We start from the raw sequence: 19,216 nt of genomic DNA on the forward strand, positions 1-19,216 counted from the left end.
GTTGTCCAGTGAAGTGGTTCAAATCTTAAATTTTAAGCTTCTTTTTTTATTATTTACTCATTTAAATCAAAAATTTATTTACTTATTTTTAAGTAAGCTCTACACCCAGTGTGGGGCTTGAACTCACAACCCCGAGATCAAGAATTGCATGTTCCTACTGAGTCAGCCAGGTGGCCCTTTAAGCTTATTTTTTTAAAATGTTTTGGGGCGCCTGGGTGGCTCAATCGTTGAGCGTCTGCCTTCGGCTCAGGTCATGATCCCAGGGATCAAGCCCCACATCGGGCTCCCTGCTCGGCGGGAAGCCTGCTTCTCCCTTTCACACTCTTCCTGCTTGTGTGTCCTCTCTCGCTGTCTGTCGAACACAAAAAATAAAAACTTTTTTAAAAAATATTTTTTATTTATTTGAGAATTAGAGCACGCGCAAGTGGGGGGTGCAGAAGGAGAGGGACAAGCAGACTCCACACTGAGCAGGGAGCCCAACACGGGGGCTCGATCCTAGGACCCTGGGATTAGGATCTGAGCCAGAGGCAGACACTTAACCGACTGAGCCACCCAGGTGCCCCCCCTTTAAGCTATTTGTTTATTCAGTTTACTTTTTGTTTTTATTAACCTATAATGTATTATTTGTTTCAGGGGTAGAGGCCTGTGATTCTTCAGTCTTACACAATTCACAGCGCTCACCATAGCACATACCCTCCCCAGTGTCCATCACCCAGCCACCCATCCATCCCTCCCACCCCCCACCACTCCAGCAACCCTCAGTTTGTTTCCTGAGATTAAGGAGTCTCTTATTGTTTGTCTCCCTCTCTGGTTTCATCTTGTTTCATTTTTCTCTCCCTTCCCCTATGATCCTCTGTCTTGTTTCTCAGATTCCTCGTATCAGTGAGATCATATGATAATTGTCTTTCCCTGATTGACTTATTTCACCTTTAAGCTTATTTTTTTAAAAATTTTTTAAAGATTTTATTTATTTATTTTTTAAGATTTTATTTATTTATTTATTTGACAGAGAGAGAGAGAGCGAGAGAGAGAGCGAGAGCAGAAACACAAGCAGGGGGAGTGGGAGAGGGAGAAGCAGGCTTCCTGCCGAGCAGGGAGCCCGATGCGGGACTCGATCCCAGGACCCTGGGATCATGACCTGAGCCGAAGGCAGACGCTTAACGACTGAGCCACCCAGGTACCCTAAGCTTATTTTTTTTGTTTTAAGATTTTATTTATTCATTTGACAGAGAGAGAGACAGCGAGAGAGGGAACACAAGCAGGGGAGTGGGAGAGGGAGAAGCAGGCTTCCCGCTGAGCAGGGAGCCCGATGTGGGGCTCGATCCCAGGACCCTGGGATCATGACCTGAGCCGAAGGCAGACGCTTAACAACTGAGCCACCCAGGCGCCCCACCTTTAGCTTATTTTTAAAGGATTTTTTACACTGTTATATTTGAACGATTAGTGAAATGCAAAAAAAATATTTCATTTTGTATTTTGGATCAGAGTTCGTTATAAATGTAAAAATATGCCAAATTCGTGTTTTTAATTAAAAATATGGCCGCCGGTTTATTTTATGAATATAGCATTGTGCAGTTGTCTAACTGCCTGCCAAAACTCTGAGCATAAAGCCGTGGCTTGAAGGGGTCCTGAATAAACGTTTTCTTTTTGTAAATATTCACAAACCCTGGCTGAGGAGGGAATGGCCAGAAAAGACTCAAAATTTCTTGCATTCTGGAGGTTTGAACTTTGGGAACCAATTTGTTTTGGACTAAATCTGGAAAAATCATTTGTGTACTGTAGCCAGAAATTCTTTTAGGCTGTCCTTTTCCAGCCTTGTCACTTGTCTGGAATGTTAAGTATTGTCAGTTTAACGGCCTTTCAGCAACTTATATTAAAAAGAGAGATCTCCAGAAATGGATCTGAAGAAGTCTTGATATAAGATTAGGTTTTTTGAAAAGAGAGAGAGGCACATCAAGAACAGAGAACAAACTGATGGTTACCAGAAGGAAGGTGAGGGGTAGGGAGGGTGGGTTCAATAGGTGATGGGGATTCCTTAAGGAGTGCACTTGTTGTGATGAGCACTGGGTGATGTATGGAAGTGTTGAATCACTTTATTGTACACCTGAAGCTAATATTACACTAACTGGAATTTAAATAAAACTTAAAAAAACCTAAAAAAATTTTTTTGTTTGTTTGTTATTTGGAAAGCAGTAAGAAGAAGACTTACAGTTCTAAGTTTGAAAAATCCAGGGAGCCTCTAGTTTCTAAAGATTTCCTTGTGTTAAATCTTGTAGAGTAGTAGAAATAATAAACTAATACTAGTGGGCTTCTCTCTGGCTTTTTGTTGCTGATAATTAACTCCTTTTTCTTAGCATCCTGTCTATCAGTAGCTGTGGCTTAGTGGGAAGAGCTCAGACTTTGGGCAAGCTGTGTACCTCCCTAACCCCAGTTTCTTCCTCCTTTCCAGCCATGGAGGGTGATGGTGATCAGGTATGCTGGTGCAGCACTGGCCTTTCTCCCTGGCAGGCTGACTGTCTCCAGGCAGCTTGCTCATAATTTAAACAAAAACAACACCAGCAAAGTGTCTCTCCCCTCTCATGACTGTCCCCCCTTAACAAAGCCAAAGTTTTGAAAAGGTCTTTATCTTTCATCTCCTGCTCAATTTTTTATCGAATTCCACTGCAGTCTGACTTGGCTCCTGACCTTCCTCTTGGGGCTGTTAGCCCTGCTCACCATCAGCTCCTTATTGCTAACTTCAGTATCCACTTGGGCGTGGCTGGTCAGTGTGGCCTTTTCTCCTGTTGATGCTCCCTTCATAGAGCGTGGCCGGATGGACAGGAGGAAGCTGGGAGGGAAAGGGGGGGGGAATTGGAGAGGTAGCTGTTTTTTCCTCCTTCTGTGACCGTGGGGGTGTTTAAGAGTGGTACACCCCTTGGGTAAGGAGAGGACACTGAGGCAAAGTTCCTTCCTTCTCAGGGCTGGAGGTGGAAGTGGAGAAGAGGTGGATCTGAATGCCACCTTTCTACCTCAGTAAGCCATAATGTGGATCACTGATTTCTGGAAACAATACCGTAACAGGACAAACTAGCATATTAAATGTGCACTTCAGTTGATAATCACACCGTGATTTTAGGCATGAAATAAAGTCAGCGTCAGGGCACCCGGCTGGCTCAGTCAGAAGACCATGTGACACTTGATCTTGAGGTCGTGAGGTCGTGAGTTTGAGCCCCAAGTTGGGTGTAGAGATTACTTAAATAAATAAACTTTAAAAAATTGGTATTAAAAATGAGAAGGTATTGTTTTACTATAAAAATAAGCATTTGAAAATTGTCAGCTGCTTAGTAACCATTGAAGTATTTTGGGCACTAATGGACTTGTATGTGGATCCAGACGAAGTAGAGAATTGTACATCCAAAGGCATTTCTCCTCGGCTTCTCTCCTTCCTCTCCGTGTTTCCTGCATCTCTCATACACGCCCACTTGCACATGGGCAGGGCTTTGACATGACAGGGCTCACGCTTTTCCTTTGAGTAAGCCTTGACTTTTTCAATGGAGTGTCGCTCCAGGTCTGTAAAATGTGTACATTTAAATGCACTTTTCTGATTCTGTGTCATAATTCACAAAAGAAGGGTTAGAAACATGTATGTGTCAGAGAATTCACTATCGGATCAGCCTGTTGCATTAGGATTTATCTAATTAAAACATTTCTTACTGAATTTCTTTGGCGTTCTGTGTGGTTTTTGTAGCCCACATGCTTTTATCAGATTGGTTTTTGGTTTTGATTCATTTAGTAACGTGTAGTTACTGACTCCAGTGTGGCTAGTTTTCTAAATTTCAGTTTTCCCTTGACTGTGTGGTTCCTTCTCTTCAATGTTTTAAGTCTATTTTTATTTTACATTTTAATATAATCCTTACATTTCAAATATGGGGTTTGGGAAATAAGAGAGAAATGTATCTAGATCATTTGGGTTGAAACCCTTTTTGGATTTTTGGGGGGATATTGAATGGCATAAAAAATTACACCTAATCAGTTTCCTTTTTAAAAGTAGTTTTGATTCCTGGTTCTGAATGGTATAAAATATGAAATAGAATTTTTGAATTTCTGAAAGATCCTAATCCATCCTCCTTGCCTTCTGAACAAGGCTCACAGAGTTAGCATGACTTATCAGGGTCATGCAGACTTGTCAGGCTTGCGACCACAATCCAGGTTTCTTGATTATCATTCCAGTGAACTCCCTACCATATATTTTCAGTATTTCCTGATCTATAATTTTCAGTGGGAAAGAACCAGAAGCAAGTGTTGTTTGTTGACATCTATGCGCAATAGTATATAATTTAATGTAAGTAGTGAGTATAAACAGTCTTTAGTCATTCCTTATAAAGGGTTTCTCTTACAAAGTGTCTTTTGAATTGCTGCTTTTTATTTTAATAAGGCATTAGTCATACTTGGGGCATGTAGTGTGTTCTTCTCTGCGTTATGATAGCTCACATTTATCCCATCTTTACTGTGGGCTGTCACCCTGCCAGGCAGTTTAGGTTCATTACTTCATTTAATCCTCTCAACATCCTTATAAGGGAGGTAGCATTAGCAGCCCATTTTACCTATGAGGAAACTGAGATTTCAGAGAGGTTGAGTAACTTGCCCAGGGATACACATTTGTTTGTGCAAGATAGGGCAGTCTCTGGGATACTGGCTGTTTTAAGAAGCACAGTAGATTTTAAAATACCAATTAAATAATAAATTTACAATATTGCATAACAGAACGAAAAAGAGGTTCTAATTGGAGGTGAGTAGGAGGCATTCAGAGGAAAAAGTAGTGACCCTGTCAAGATCCTGAAGTGACTGGGGGCGCGCCTGGGTGGCTCAGTTGGTTAAGCGTTGCCTTAAGCATTGCCTTAAGCATCTGCCTTCAGCTCAGGTCATGATCCCAGGGTCCTGGGATTGAGCCCTGCATTGGGCTCCCTGCTCAGTGGGGAGCCTGCTTCTCCCTCTACCTCTGCTGCTCCCCCTACTTGTGCTCTCTCACTCTCTAGGACACGTGCTCTATCTCTGTCAGATAAAGAAATACATAAATAATAAATTAATTAATAAAACCTTAAAGAAAAATCCTGGTGTGAGTGTAGGAGGAAGAGAGAGGGCTGCCAGGGCTGAAGGTGCTTCTCCGTGAGGGAGGGGCCTTAGCTCTCTGGCAGTTCCCAAGACAGTCTGTGTTCTCCACGCAGGGTAGATCCTTCTTGATGCAGTATCCTGACAGTAAAGATAAAATTTCAAGGTCCTTTTGGCATTATTTTTGAAACTTGATTGGTGTGCTCCTCCTAGGTGGGTGGTTGGGGGGGATGGAGTTTCTGAATCACTGAGATAAATTGCCATTCCTCATCTTGGGTTGCACCTTTTTTCCCCCCTAACCTTTGCACGTTGGCAAAGTGAATTCCCCTGGAATGAGTGTATCAGGATTTTTGGGTTTTTTTCTTTGTCTATACATGTTATTTTGTCCAAGAACCCTACAGTTAGGTTTTATCAGCTCCTCTTATAGGAGAGAAAACAGAGTTGCAAAGATAGGTGTTGAAGAGATCTGCCCACAGTCACAGAGCTTGTATGCAAAGCTGGAGCTTGGACCCCGCTCTCCTGACTTCAGTTCAGTACTCTGCTGCTGTTTCTGAGACCTGGAGGGAGCCCTGTCATTGCTCGCACCTATGTAACATTGTCATCAGCTCTATGAATTTTACTAAGTTAGAAGGTTTCTGGAGTCGGAAGGTACCTTTGAGAGACCTTAGAATCCAGCCTCCTTGTATTGTAGAGGAGGATCTTCAGCGGACATGTGACTTAGGTTAAAGACAGCACTTGTTCGAGGGAGAACTGTGGTTTTTAAGTCAAAGTCAGAATTTTAAGATATCCTAAAGACTGAAGCCTTGAGCTGAATTGGACCAAATGAAAATTTTATCAGACACAGGTGTAATTTTTTTTCAGAATATAAATTACACAGCTATGAAAAGGAGAGCAGTGAGGTGTTTACAATTTCTTCAACATTTCTGTGTGTTTGAAAGTTTTCGTAATAAAATATTAGGGGGGGAAAAAGAGGAAAAAGCAGCTTAGTGGCCATTTGCGTGAAAAAGACTTGTGAGTATTAGGTAACCATGAACTCAGTGTGTGCTTCTGGTAGTTCCTAGAAAGGCAGCTTTTCTTTCTTTAGGTTAAGAGGAGCTTCAAGTGTCTAGATCAAGAGAAGTAATAGTCACACTGAGCTCTTCTTGCCAGACCAGATCTGTATAGCATCTGTGCCCAGTTCCGAGGGCCTCTGTACCAAGTTGCCAATGGACACAGATGGTATGGAATCTGGAGGCGTGGCTGGAGATTCGTGGGGTTGATGGTGGAAGAAAGGCAGGCTTAAAGTAGCGCTGTGGTGGTCTTCAGATCCTGGGAGAGCTGCGGGATGAGAGTAGTACTTTTTTTTTTTTTTAAGATTTTATTTAGGGGTGCCTGGGTGGCTCAGTCGTTAAGCATCTGACTTTGGCTCAGGTCATGATCCCAGAGTTCTGGGATCGAGCCCCACATCGGGCTCCCTGCTCAGCAGGAAGCGTGCTTCTCCCTCTCCCACTCCCCCTGCTTGTGTTCCTTCTCTCGCTGTGTCTCTCTCTGTCAAATAAATAAAATCTTAAAAAAAAAAAAAGATTTTATTTATTTGTGAGAGAGAGCGCGGGGGGAGGAGCAGAGGGAGAGGGACAAACAAGCTCTGCACTGAGCATGGAGTCCAGCGCTGGGCTCGATCTCACAACCCTGAGATCATGACCTGAGCTGCAATCAAGAGTCTGACGCTTAACCGACTGAGTCACCCAGGCGCCCCAAGAATTGTACCTTTGAGCTTGGAGTCAGGTCAGAGGAAGGGAGTTACAGGGAAGGAGATGATCAGGCTTTCTCATGCCTGAGCCCCACCAGCATGTTATGCCCCTTCAGCCCATCCTCCACACCAGCACCAGGTTCATCTCTAGGATTTGTAAATCCGAGTTAGGGCTGCACTGACTTCAGTCTGTCTATAGTTTGCCATCCAGTTTCAGACAAAGGCCTGCTGGGCCCTTCCCCACTAGTCCTTTTGACATTTCTTTTTTTTTCTTTTTAAATATTTTATTTATTTATTTGACAGAGAGAGACACAGCAAGAGAAGGAACACAAGCAGGGGGAGTGGGAGAGGGAGAAGCAGACTCCCTGCGGAGCAGGGAGCCCGATGTGGGGCTTGATCCCAGGACCCTGGGATCATGACCTGAGCCGAAGGCAGACGCTCAACGACTGAGCCACCCAGGCGCCCCTTGACATTTCTGTATTCTAGCCAGACCCAAGTTCTTAGAGTCCTTCAAGTGAGCCCGTGCTTTCTCACAACTCTGTGAGGTGTACCTCTCACCCCGTTCCCTAGAGGCAGAACCAAGGATTAGCTCTTTCTACTGCCATTGTGCCTTTTGTATATCTGTTTACCTTATTTTGTCAGTAAAATTTATGAAGGATGGGGTCCTCCTCACTGTTTTTTTTTATTGTATCTTGTTTCTTCCACTAGACTATGAGCCCCTTGAAAATAGGTATTATTTTTGTCCTAATTATCTTTATGTGTCCATGTATTTATTCATGCCTTGTGTGACTAGTGTCCTAGAGAAGTGGCATTTCCCATGGCACAAAGTAAGTATTCAGTGAATGTGGAGTAAATAATGACTTGCTTCAGAACTTTTTAGTAGTCTCCTCCAACAGTAGATGTTTGTAATTAGAAGATTTGTCAGTGATGTTGCATGCAGGATTTCCTATTAACGGCCTCCAAAATATTTACCATTTTTAAGAGTCTGTGGTTTGATTTTTTTTTTTTCCAAGTAATCTCTACACCCAACATGGGGCTTGAACTCATGACCCTGAGACCAAGAGTCGAATGCTCTACAACTGAGCCAGCCAGGTGCCCCGTGGTTTGACTTTTAAGTAGTATTTTATCTACCATATCTGGCAGGTAAGAGATGGCCCTTTATTTGTTTTCCTCAGTAGGTTTTAATTATGTGATTTCCTTGTAGATGTAAAGGAAACTCAAGCTTCCTATGTGGCTGTGGCTGTGTAATTAGCTTTAGGGAGGGCTCCTGGAGCTGTAAATCCTGTCCTGGGAAGCCTAAATACAGGGACGTCCTGGTGAGAGTTCTGGCCACCCTGATTGCAGCCTTCTTAATGCAGGGTTATTTCTGTAAAATGAGGGCAGCTGTGTCTCTCTGCCCATGCCTAACAAATAATTATTTTAAATGAAAAAGTAGCAGGTATCTATAAATTAATATGCTTATAGCTAAGAATTTTATTTTTACAGCTGTAACTTAGTACATACTGATTTAGAACTGGCGATAAATTTTGTGCGCCAAAAACGATAGATTTTATATTAAATAACCTGACAGTACCTTCAAAATGAAAAAAATTTGGTCAAGAATATCAGCACTGATCCAAAGGACAAGTAGATAAATCTAGAAGGGACAGATTGAGCAGTATAGTTTTAGTGTTGTTACATTTTGTTCGTATCTTGTGAAGTATTTATTGAGATGAAAACACATTCCTGATGAATTATTGTGTGTGGTTGCACTGGGGACTGTATGGAGCAGTGGGCAGGGTATGGGGTTTGGATTCAGACTACTGAATGGTGACCCAGGGAGAGTGAGTTCTACTCTCTGAGCCTCTGTCAATGCCTATGTGGGCTCTTGTGAGGATTCAGTGAACTGTACCAGGTACAGCACAGCTGGGACACGATGCCGGCCACATGGGAGGGGCTCAAGGCCTTTAGTGCCTTTCTCTATTTTGGGAGCACTGCATCCATTTTGATGTTTTTAAGAAATATTACTTGAGAAATACATCAGACATACTTCATGGATTTATTTATTTATTTATTTTTACTTATTTATTTTTATTTTTATTTTTTTATTTATTTTTTATTTTTTTTTTAAGATTTTATTTGTTTATTTGAGAGAGAGAGAGAGAGAAACAGCATGAGAGGGGAGAAGGTCAGAGGGAGAAGCAGGCTCCCCGCTGAGCCGGGAGCCCGATGTGGGACTCGATCTCGGGACTCCGGGATCATGACCTGAGCCGAAGGCAGTCGCCTAACCAACTGAGCCACCCAGGCGCCCCTTATTTATTTTTAAAGATTTTATTTATTTATTTGACAGAGAAAGACACAACGAGAGAGGGAACACAAGCAGGGGGAGCGGGAGAGGGAGAAGCAGGCCTCCCGCTGAGCAGGGAGCCGGATGCAGGGCTCGATCCCAGGACGCCGGGATCATGACCTGAGCCAAAGGCAGACGCTTAACCACTGAGCCACCCAGGCACCCCACTTCATGGATTTATTGTAGTTTGAGATTATTCTTAGTATTTATAGAGGCAGGATCCATACTATTATTGTGAGGAGAGCTACTTTTTATTCCTCTCAAACCTTGACTTTTCTGGACTAGAGGTAGTGCCGGGTACTGATGACAGCCCTGAGCAGGATTGGGGAAGGGATAGTAGTAACTTACACCACAACCCTTTTATCAACTTTCTTTCTTTTTTTTTTAAATTTTATTTATTTATTTGTTAGAGAGAGTGCGAGAGAACACAAGCAGGGGTAGTGGCAGGCAGAGGGAGAAGCAGGCTCCCTGCTGAGCAAGGAGCCTGATGCAGGACTTGATTTCAGGACCCTGGGATCATGACCTGAGCTGAAGGCAGATGTCCAACTGACTGAGCCACCCAGGTGTCCCTTTTTTTTTTTTTTAATTTTTTAAAAATTTTATTCCTTTTTTCAACTTTTAGATACTTGAATTGCTGTGAACTGTGCTGGTCCTTTCCCTCTACTCTGTAATCTCTCCCATGCTCAGGGGACTCTAGAGGCTCTCTAGGCAGGGTTAGCGATTCCTTCTTCTTAATCAGGTAGGGGCCAAGATCTGCTGGTGAATTAGAATCTGTTTCTGAGGATCTTTGCCCTTAGATAGGGGTCATTTTAGAAAATCATGGAAGCTTTTCTCATCTCAATGGTTGGTGGTTGCTATTGAAATTTAGTAAGTAGGGGCCATGGAATTCTAGATTCAGTGAAGTATCAGTTCTACAAAATCAAAACTTTTCCTGTGATCTGCCACAACTTTGGAATATCTTGTTGAATAATTTACATAGATAGAAAAAAACCATTTATGGGACGCCTGGGTGGCTCAGTCCATTAAGCGTCTGCCTTCAGCTCAGGTCATGATCCCAGGGTTCTGGGATCGAACCCTGCATCGGGCTCCGTGCTTGGTGGGGAGCCTGCTTCTCCCTCTCCCTCTGCCTGCCTGCCGCTCCCCCTGCTTATGCTCACTCTCTTGCTATGTCTGTGTCAAATAAATAAATACAATCTTAAAAAAAAAACAAAACTTTATGACTGAGCCTAGAATCTAATTCCATTTTACACAAAGAAGGCGTTTTTTTAAGTGTAATTTTGGTATAGATGGAATTTTCCAGGAATGCAGTTACTGTAGACATTGAGGAAAAATTGTTTTGTTTTCATCTTTACCAAGTGTATTAGTCAGGGTTCTCCAGAGGAAAAGACCAGTAGGATCTAGAGAGAGAGAGAGAGAGACAGACAGACACACACACACACACACACACACCCTTATTATAAGGAGTTGGCTTACATGATAATGGAAGCTGAGAAGGACCAGGATCTGCATTCGGGGACACACACACACACACACACACACACACACACACACACACACACACACACACACACACACACCCTTATTATAAGGAGTTGGCTTACATGATAATGGAAGCTGAGAAGGACCAGGATCTGCATTCGGGGACACACACACACACACACACACACACACACACACACACACACCCTTATTATAAGGAGTTGGCTTACATGATAATGGAAGCTGAGAAGGACCAGGATCTGCATTCGGCAAGCGTGAGAGAGAGAGAGAGAGACACACACACACACACACACACTTATTATAAGGAGTTGGCTTACATGATAATGGAAGCTGAGAAGGACCAGGATCTGCATTCGGCAAGCGTGAGAGAGAGAGAGAGACACACACACACACACTTATTATAAGGAGTTGGCTTACATGATAATGGAAGCTGAGAAGGACCAGGATCTGCATTCGGCAAGCGTGAGAGAGAGAGAGAGACACACACACACACACACACACACACACACTTATTATAAGGAGTTGGCTTACATGATAATGGAAGCTGAGAAGGACCAGGATCTGCATTTGGCAAGCTTGAGAGAGAGAGAGAGAGAGAGAGAGAGAGAGAGAGACACACACACACACACACACACACACTTATTATAAGGAGTTGGCTTACATGATAATGGAAGCTGAGAAGGACCAGGATCTGCATTCGGCAAGCTTGAGAGAGAGAGAGAGAGAGAGAGAGAGAGAGAGAGAGAGAGAGACACACACACACACACACACACACACACACACACACACACACACACACTTACTTATTATAAGGAGTTGGCTTACCACACACACACACACACACACACACACACACACTTACTTACTTACTTACTTATTATAAGGAGTTGGCTTACATGTTAATGGAAGCTGAGAAGGACCAGGATCTGCATTCGGCAAGCTTGAGACCCAGGAGAGCCAACAGTGTAAGTTCCAGTCTGAGTCTGATGGCCTGCGAATCACTTGTAAATTCAAGTCTGAAAGTTGGTGGGATTGAGACCGAAGAAGAGCCAATTTTTCAAGTGGAGTCCAAAGATGGGAAAAGACCGACATCCCAACTCAAGGAGTCAGGAATCTCTGTAAATTCAAATGTTAATCTCATTCAGAAATATCCTCATGAAAAAAACCTAAAAACCAAACCAAACCAAACCAGATCTTATTCAAAAAAAAAAGAAAAGAAAAAGAAACATCCTCACACCCAGAATAATTTAGCCAAATGTCTGTGTACTCCATGGCTCAGTCAAGTTGGCATATAAAATTAACCATCACACTAAGAGTGATTCATCCTTTTAGAAAATCGCTTTTTTTTTTTTTAAAGATTGTATTTATTTATTTGACAGAGAGAGACACAGCGAGAGAGGGAACACAAGCAGGGGGAGTGGGAGAGGGAGAAGCAGGCTTCTTGCAGAGCAGGGAGCCCGATGTGGGGCTCGATCCCAGGACCCTGGGACCATGACCTGAGCTGAAGGCAGACGCTTAATGACTGAGCCACGCAGGTGCCCCTAGAAAATCACATAGTTGATAGCATGCATGATAGATGGCATGGTACCTGAGTTTCAGTACTACAAACTGCCCAAGTCAAGACTCTTGTAGTCAAAATTCACAGTGATTTAACTTAGAGGTGTGGATTTCTTACTGTTTTATTCCTCATATAATCTTGCTTGAAAATTCACATATTGAAATTCACATTTATTACAAATTATTTTTATTTTTTATGTTTTAGTTGCCATATTATGTAGATATTTTTAGAAAGTACCTGTGTGTATATAATAAATAAGTTAGCTTTGGATTCCATTTCAGTAGTAAAGGTGTATTTACATATTTGTTGGAGAAAGGGACCAGTGTGTATCTCAGCATTTTTAAAGCTTTTGGCTATGCTGCTCGTCTTCCCTCTGATCTTTGCAAAAGTGTAGTCCTTCTCTTTATCTTATTGGGTATTTTATCATGTTCGGATCTACTTTGTCGAAGTCCTTGTTTGATGTTCATTAGGTTTTTTTTTTTTAAGATTTTATTTATTTATTTTCAAAGATTCTATTTATTTATTTGACAGAGAGAGACACAGCGAGAGAGGGAACACAAGCAGGGGGAGTGGGAGAGGGAGGAGCTGGCTTCCCGCAGAGCAGGGAGCCCAATGTAGGGCTCAATCCCAGGACCCCGGGATCATGACCTGAGCCGAAGGCAGACGCCTAACAACTGAGCCTCCCAGGCTCCCCTTTAAGATTTTATTTTTAAGTAATCTGTACACCCAACTTGGGGCTCGAACTCACATCAAGAGTTGCATGCTCTTCCAACTGAGCCAGCTAGGCTCCCCAGGTGTTTTTGTTTTGTTTTTATAACCACTTTATTGAGATATAATTCATGTGCCACACAATTCACCCATTTTAAAGTGTAAAGTTCAGTGGTTTTCAGTGTATTCACAACCATTATCACAATCTAATTCTAAAAATGTTTCATCCCAAAAAAGAAACCCTGTATCCATTAGCAGTCAGTATCCATTCCTGCTACCCTAACCTCTGACAACCTCTAATTTACTTTTGTCTCTATGGATTTGCCTATTCTGGACAATTTGTATAAATGGAATCATACAGTACACGATTCTTTGTGTCTGGTGTCTTTTATCTGGTATAATGTTTTCAGGGTTGTACTATGTATTGGTAGTTCATTTCTTTTTTATGCCCAAATAATATTTCGTTGGATCGATATATACCACATTTGTTTATCCATTCATCAGTTGATAGACATTTGGAATTGAAAGAAAAACTATTTTGTATGCAGAAGGCATATAAACAGAACTATGTGATAGTAATGTGTATCCAGTAAATAACAAACACATGTTGATAAGTAAAAATTTAAATATTAACAAAGAATTCTGTTACGGTTTAATTTGGGAGAATTTTTTGAGGTTGTTTGGGTTGTTTCCAGTTTGTGGCTATTATGAATAGTGTGTCTGTGGATATTTGTATATAAATTTGTGGACAAATGTTTTCATTTCTCTTGGGTATAAATCCAGGAGTAGACTTGCTGGATCATATGGTAACTCTGTGTTTAAGCATTTGAGGAACTGCTAGACTGTTTTCCAAAGTGGCTGCACAATTTTATATTCCTTCCAGCTGCATGTGAGGGTTTTAATTACTGCACATCCTTTACAACATTTGTCACCATCTATTGTTTTTTTTTTTAGATTTTTTTTTTAAAAGTAATCTCTACACTCAATGTGGGGCTTGAATTTACAATCCCAAAATCAAGAGTTGAATGCTCCACCGACTGAACCAGCCAGGCACCCCTCTTACCTTTTTGATTATAGCCATCCTAGTGGATGGAAAGTGTTAATTCATTAGGTTTTAAGTGGTAGCAGCAGAAAGGGACAGTCTGTTGCATTGTCCAGTATGGTAGCTACCATGTACCTTTAAGTGTAAATTGGTTAAAATTAAATAAAATTAAAAATGCAGTTCTCTTGGGCGCCTGGGTAGCTCAGTTGGTTAAATGACTGCCTTCAGTTCAGGTCATGATCCTGGAGTCCCGGGATCGAGTCCCACATCGGGCTTCCTGCTCAGCAGGGAGTCTGCTTCTCCCTCTGACTCTCTTCCCTCTCGTGCTTTCTATCTCTCATTCTCTCTCTCTCTCAAATAAATAAATAAAATCTTAAAAAAAAAATGCAGTTCTCTAGTCACACCAGCCACATTTTAAGTGCTCAGTAGCCACAAGTGCTAGTGGTTGCTATATTGGACAGCACAGATACACAGAAAACATTTTTATTATTGCAGTAAGTTCTATTGGGTTATTGCAGTAAGTTCTGTTAGGAAAGTTTAATTTGGCAGGAGCTGGATGAGTAGGCAGAGAATGGTAGAGGGTCTGAGTGGTGTAGAAAGGAATGTGGTTGTGGAATTTGGAGAAGAGAAGAAAGAAACTTCAGGGAACCATCTATAAGATATGAGACTTAGAAAAGAGCAGGTAAATAAAAAGGGGAAGTGAAAAGTTGAAGGAAAGGTTCTTAGGAGCTTGATTTTTCCACAGTACTTTGAGTTTAGCGATGGATCCGTGTCATTCCTTCATTTTGTAGGTCAGAAAAGCATAGACTTGCTGCTGAGGTTTCGCTGTGTTTTGGTTGCTGTTAATAACAGCGTTCTTTTTGCTCAAGGGCCTTATCATGTTGAGGGGAGGAGCAGAGCCCCCTTTGCCCTGTCTCACTGTTCCTGCCACTAAACCTGTTGGTACAGTTTGTCTTATGTCAAGGCAAAATAAATCTGGAGTGTTTGACCTCAGTGTAGGTAAAGTACTCCTTAAGGCTATTGGGACAAGCCTTTTCTTTTCCAAAAGGTTATTCTGTGAGTTTACTTTTATTAGTGTGTAGAAACCTTCACAGAATAGAACAGCCTCTTTTTGTGGTCATAGTAGTTTCTCAGAGTCATCATACATAAAACTGCTTCTATTCAAATAGACTTTCATTTTTGTGAAAGCCAGCCTGGTCCGTGACATCTTTCCAAACCTGATATTACTTACTGTAGGGATTGCTTTTCTAGTTTAGTTAATAAAGACATATTTAAGCATTTATTTGGGTGCAGTTTTGTGCACTGCCAGTGTTATTTCAAGTCTAAGCTATGAAATCAAGCATGAGCTGTTTAGGTGGTAGACTTGTCACATTCCTTATAGGTATGTAGATGGTCCTGTTTTCTGAACCAGAAAAATTGAGGTTTGTCTCCTTTTTTTTTTTAAATTTTATTTATTTGAGAGAGAGCGCACAAGAGAGCATGAGCAGGGTGAGGGGCAGAGGGAGAGGGAGAAGCAGACTCCCCACTGAGCAGGGAGCCTGATGCGGGGCTCCATCCTAGGACTCTGGGATAATGACCTGAGCCGAAGGCAGGCACCCAACTGACTGGGCTACCTAGGTGCCCCTGAGGTTTATGTTCTGATAAGGAATTTTGATGCTGCCTCTTGATAAAAGAGATATGCTGGGAAATATATTTAGAGCCTAAATGTTGGAGTTTCTGGGATGTTCTCCTGGCTTATGGGAGGTTATCACAGCAGATACTTGAAATTAGGACTGTGCCAGATAATTTGGAAAATATGCTCACCCTTAACTTAAATACCTGCAAAATGGCTAATTCTCAAATGCCAGGGTGATTATTGCTTCATTAATTGCTAAGGATAATGTATGCTGTGTTGTATTTAGCCAGTTCCATTAGAGATCTACTTTTTTTTTAATCCCTTTTTTTTTTTCTTAGAGAGTTCGTGCATGTGGTCCTGCAGGTGGCGGGGTGTAGAGGCAGAGGGAGAGAGAAATCTTAAGCAGGTTCCAGGTTCAGCATGGAGCTGGATGTGGGCTCAGTCTCAGGACCCTGAGATCATGACCTGAGCCAAAATCAGGAGTCAGACCCTAAACTGTCTAAGCCACCCAGGCGCCCCTAGGGTATTCCTTTTAATGACTGAACTAGAAATAGTTTCAAGTTAGTAATATTCAAGGAGGAAGCCTTAAACGTGGGGTGCATTCTGATTAGCAAGTCTAAGAGCTTTTCAACTTTTTATTTTCTGTATCAATATCTAGTTTTCAAACATTTTTTTAAAGATTTTATTTATTTATTTGACAGAGAGAGACACAGCGAGAGAGGGAACACAAATAGGGGGAGTGGGAGAGGGAGAAACAGGCTTTCTGCTTCCCAATCATGACCTGAGCCGAAGGCAGACACTTAAGGACTGAGCCACCCAGGCGCCCCACTTTCAAACATTTTTATTTATTGCATGGTAAAATTTTTCAGAAACAAATTTCTAAAGAGCTTTCTTCCATTTGTGTTCTTAGTATAATGCTCTTTCTTTCCACAGATTTGCTTGTAAATGCATCACGAAGAGGCAACCCAGAATGAAGAAAGCAAGCAGGAGTGTTGGCTCAGTGCCTAAAGTGTCTGGGATAAGCAAAACGCAAACAGTAGAAAAAACGAAACCTGAAAACAGCTCTTCAGCATCTACAGGAGGCAAACTCGTAAAACCTGGAACAGCAGCATCGTTGTCAAAGGTATTAATGTGGCAGTGTTTGAATGTGATGGATTTTAGAAGGAGCGGATCTTAGTATGATGTTTGATTTATTAAATAAACATTGTTTAGGATTCGCCCTCTGCTGGTGCTGAGAACACATAGCCTTTGGAGAGTTCACAGTGTGGTAGACTTGGTGTGTTTGGTCTGGCTTTACAAATGAAACCAAATAGTAGGCTTGTTTATGAAACATGTCATTGAGCACTTGCTTTGTGCAAGGCTCTTGTGCCAGTGTGAGCTGGAGTTAGAGTCTTTTCTTCAGGGAGCTTGTGGTGTAACGGGTGGAGGCTGTCACATACATGCATAGCTAAAATACATGGTGAAAAAGTCAGATTCCCTGGGGCAGTAGGAGGACAGCATAGGCATTTCAGGAAAACATTGTTGCTAGCCTGGGAAGGCTTTGCGAAAGAGCATGTGTGGTAGGTCTTAAAGGATGACCAGCAGTAACATTCCTGAAACCCCTAGGGAGGGTATTTTTAATCCCACCCCACCCCCTTGCACACCGTAAACTGCTCTTCTTTTTCTGACAGCTGATCCCGTATTAATCCTGTTAAAATTGGGCGATATTAATTGGAGCATAAATAGTTTTCTTTACGCTCTTTTCGAGGCTGGTTTAGTTCTTGTTAGTACAGGATGGTGACTGTGGGCTTCAGAAGCAGACAGCCCCTGGCTTTGTTTGCATGTGCTTCACAGCACCATGATTCAGGATGAAATGAGGAATGTATGGAAGTGGGTAGCACAGAGTCTGGCACATGGCAAGGGCTTCATAAATGATAGGTAGTAGCATTTTTTTTTTTTAAAGATTTTACCTTATTTGAAAGAGAGCGCAGAAGCAGTAGGGAGGGGCAGAGGGAGAGGGAGAAGCAGACTTCCTGCGGAGCAGGGAGCCCAACTGGGGGCTCAGTCCCAGCACTGTGGGATTATGACTTGAGCCGAAGGCAGACGTTTAACCGACTGAGCCACCCAGGCGCCCCAGGTAGTAGCATTTTTATTGATTATCTCTAGAAACTTTCACTGGCTCAGGACTGATTCCTGAAAAGAATAGTCTTTTTCTGTGGGGGGCTCTCAGTGTCTGTGTTGTTTTGGACCACCCAAGGGACAAGATGACTCCAGGCCATTTTTCTGCTGGTCAGATCTTAGGTACATTGCACAGAGATCCATACAGTCTTCTAGTCTTTCTTAGTGCAGAATCCACATATTTGTTCTTTGCTTGTTTGTCTTGGGAATTTTGTGTTTCGAGTAGAAACTGACTCGATGGGGAAAACCTGGAGAGGGTCAGTGCTAGTCTCAGAGAGAAACTAAGCACTGTTTGAAACACAATCCATTCAAAAGCCTTTTGTCCAGGCAGGGTTTTGATAGATTGTGGCTTAATTTTTTTAAGAAGCACCTCATGGAACAGCTAATGAGGGACATCCTTATGTGTTGAAAGATCTAGCTGGAAATGCTGGTTTTTCTATTCCACGGTTATCAAAACTAAACCCAGACTTACTCCACGGGCTTGGAGGTGCCCCCAGATTTTCTCCTTGCTACAGTTTTGATGAGCTGCTGGGTGTCATCCTATGGCCCAGAGAATGGTACCAGGAATATACCTTTGCCCTACTTCCGTTAGTCTGAATCAACACCCTGAATTACTTCCTTGATGGCAGTGCTGCCAGTCTTGTGTGAGATAGCTGTCATTTTCTGACCTAACTGGTTACTCACTTGCTGGGGGTGTCTTCAGATCGGAGTTCCTGTGTGACTGGGTGACCTGTTATTTATGTGACTGGAAGAACAGGTTGAAACACTGGCAGTGGATGTGTTCTATTGCTTTTCTTCTGTTGCTTCCTCATCAGTGGCAGGCAGGGTCTTTGAAGGTTTCCTGTGAAGTGTGCCCTGAACAGGCATGTCACATCTTCTGAGGCCTGTATCTGGAGCTGATGGTAGTTTGGTTTTGAATAGTGAGTACTTTTTCATTGTAAAGCAAAACAGCTGTGTACCTGCTGTGTGCCAGCGCACGCCACTGCCCATAGCTTTGGCTGTCCTTGGTGGGCTCACGTAAGTAGGGGGTGGCGTGTATGTGTGTAGTGAGGAGGGTCGTAGAAGAGGTGAAACTGTTTGGGACCACTTTAGCCTGAAGCAATTGCTTTTACTTAAGAAAGGAGAAAAAAGTCACTGAATAGAAATTGAAGTGAAAAGACAAAGAAGGAAAGAAGAGCATAGTGGGGCGCCTGGGTGGCTCAGTCGTTAGGTGTCTGCCTTCGGCTCGGGTCAGGATCCCAGGGTCCTGGGATCGAGCCCCGCGTCGGGCCCCCTGCTCAGCGTTAAGCCTGCTTCTCCCTCTCCCACTCCCCCTGCTTGTGTTCCCTTTCTCGTTGTGTCTGTCAAGTAAATAAAATCTTAAAAAAAAAAAAATAGTGAAAATGAGCAGAAAAATTGAAAAGATCAAAAGGGCTTAGAGACCCCACAAACTTATTTTCCTAAGTTTTCATATTTCACTGTGCTTTCTCTAGCATTTGGACACTTCCCACAAC

General features: G+C 42.5%; 1 protein-coding gene across 3 annotated transcripts in view; it reads left to right on the plus strand.

Annotated features, from left to right (window-relative positions):
* The window catches only part of SPECC1L (sperm antigen with calponin homology and coiled-coil domains 1 like), a 130,076-nt gene that overhangs the window by 17,168 nt on the left and 93,692 nt on the right, over window positions 1-19,216 (plus strand). For all 3 annotated transcript variants that reach the window (XM_035723919.1, XM_027576229.2, XM_027576228.2), the window contains exon 2: window positions 16,500-16,689. In XM_035723919.1, coding sequence (XP_035579812.1) covers window positions 16,537-16,689 — 153 coding nt within the window. In that variant the 5' untranslated portion in view covers window positions 16,500-16,536. The remainder of the gene's footprint in view (window positions 1-16,499; window positions 16,690-19,216) is intronic.

This window comes from Zalophus californianus, chromosome 14 (genome assembly GCF_009762305.2).
Source record: "Zalophus californianus isolate mZalCal1 chromosome 14, mZalCal1.pri.v2, whole genome shotgun sequence".
In the NCBI taxonomy this organism is placed as follows: domain Eukaryota; kingdom Metazoa; phylum Chordata; class Mammalia; order Carnivora; family Otariidae; genus Zalophus; species Zalophus californianus.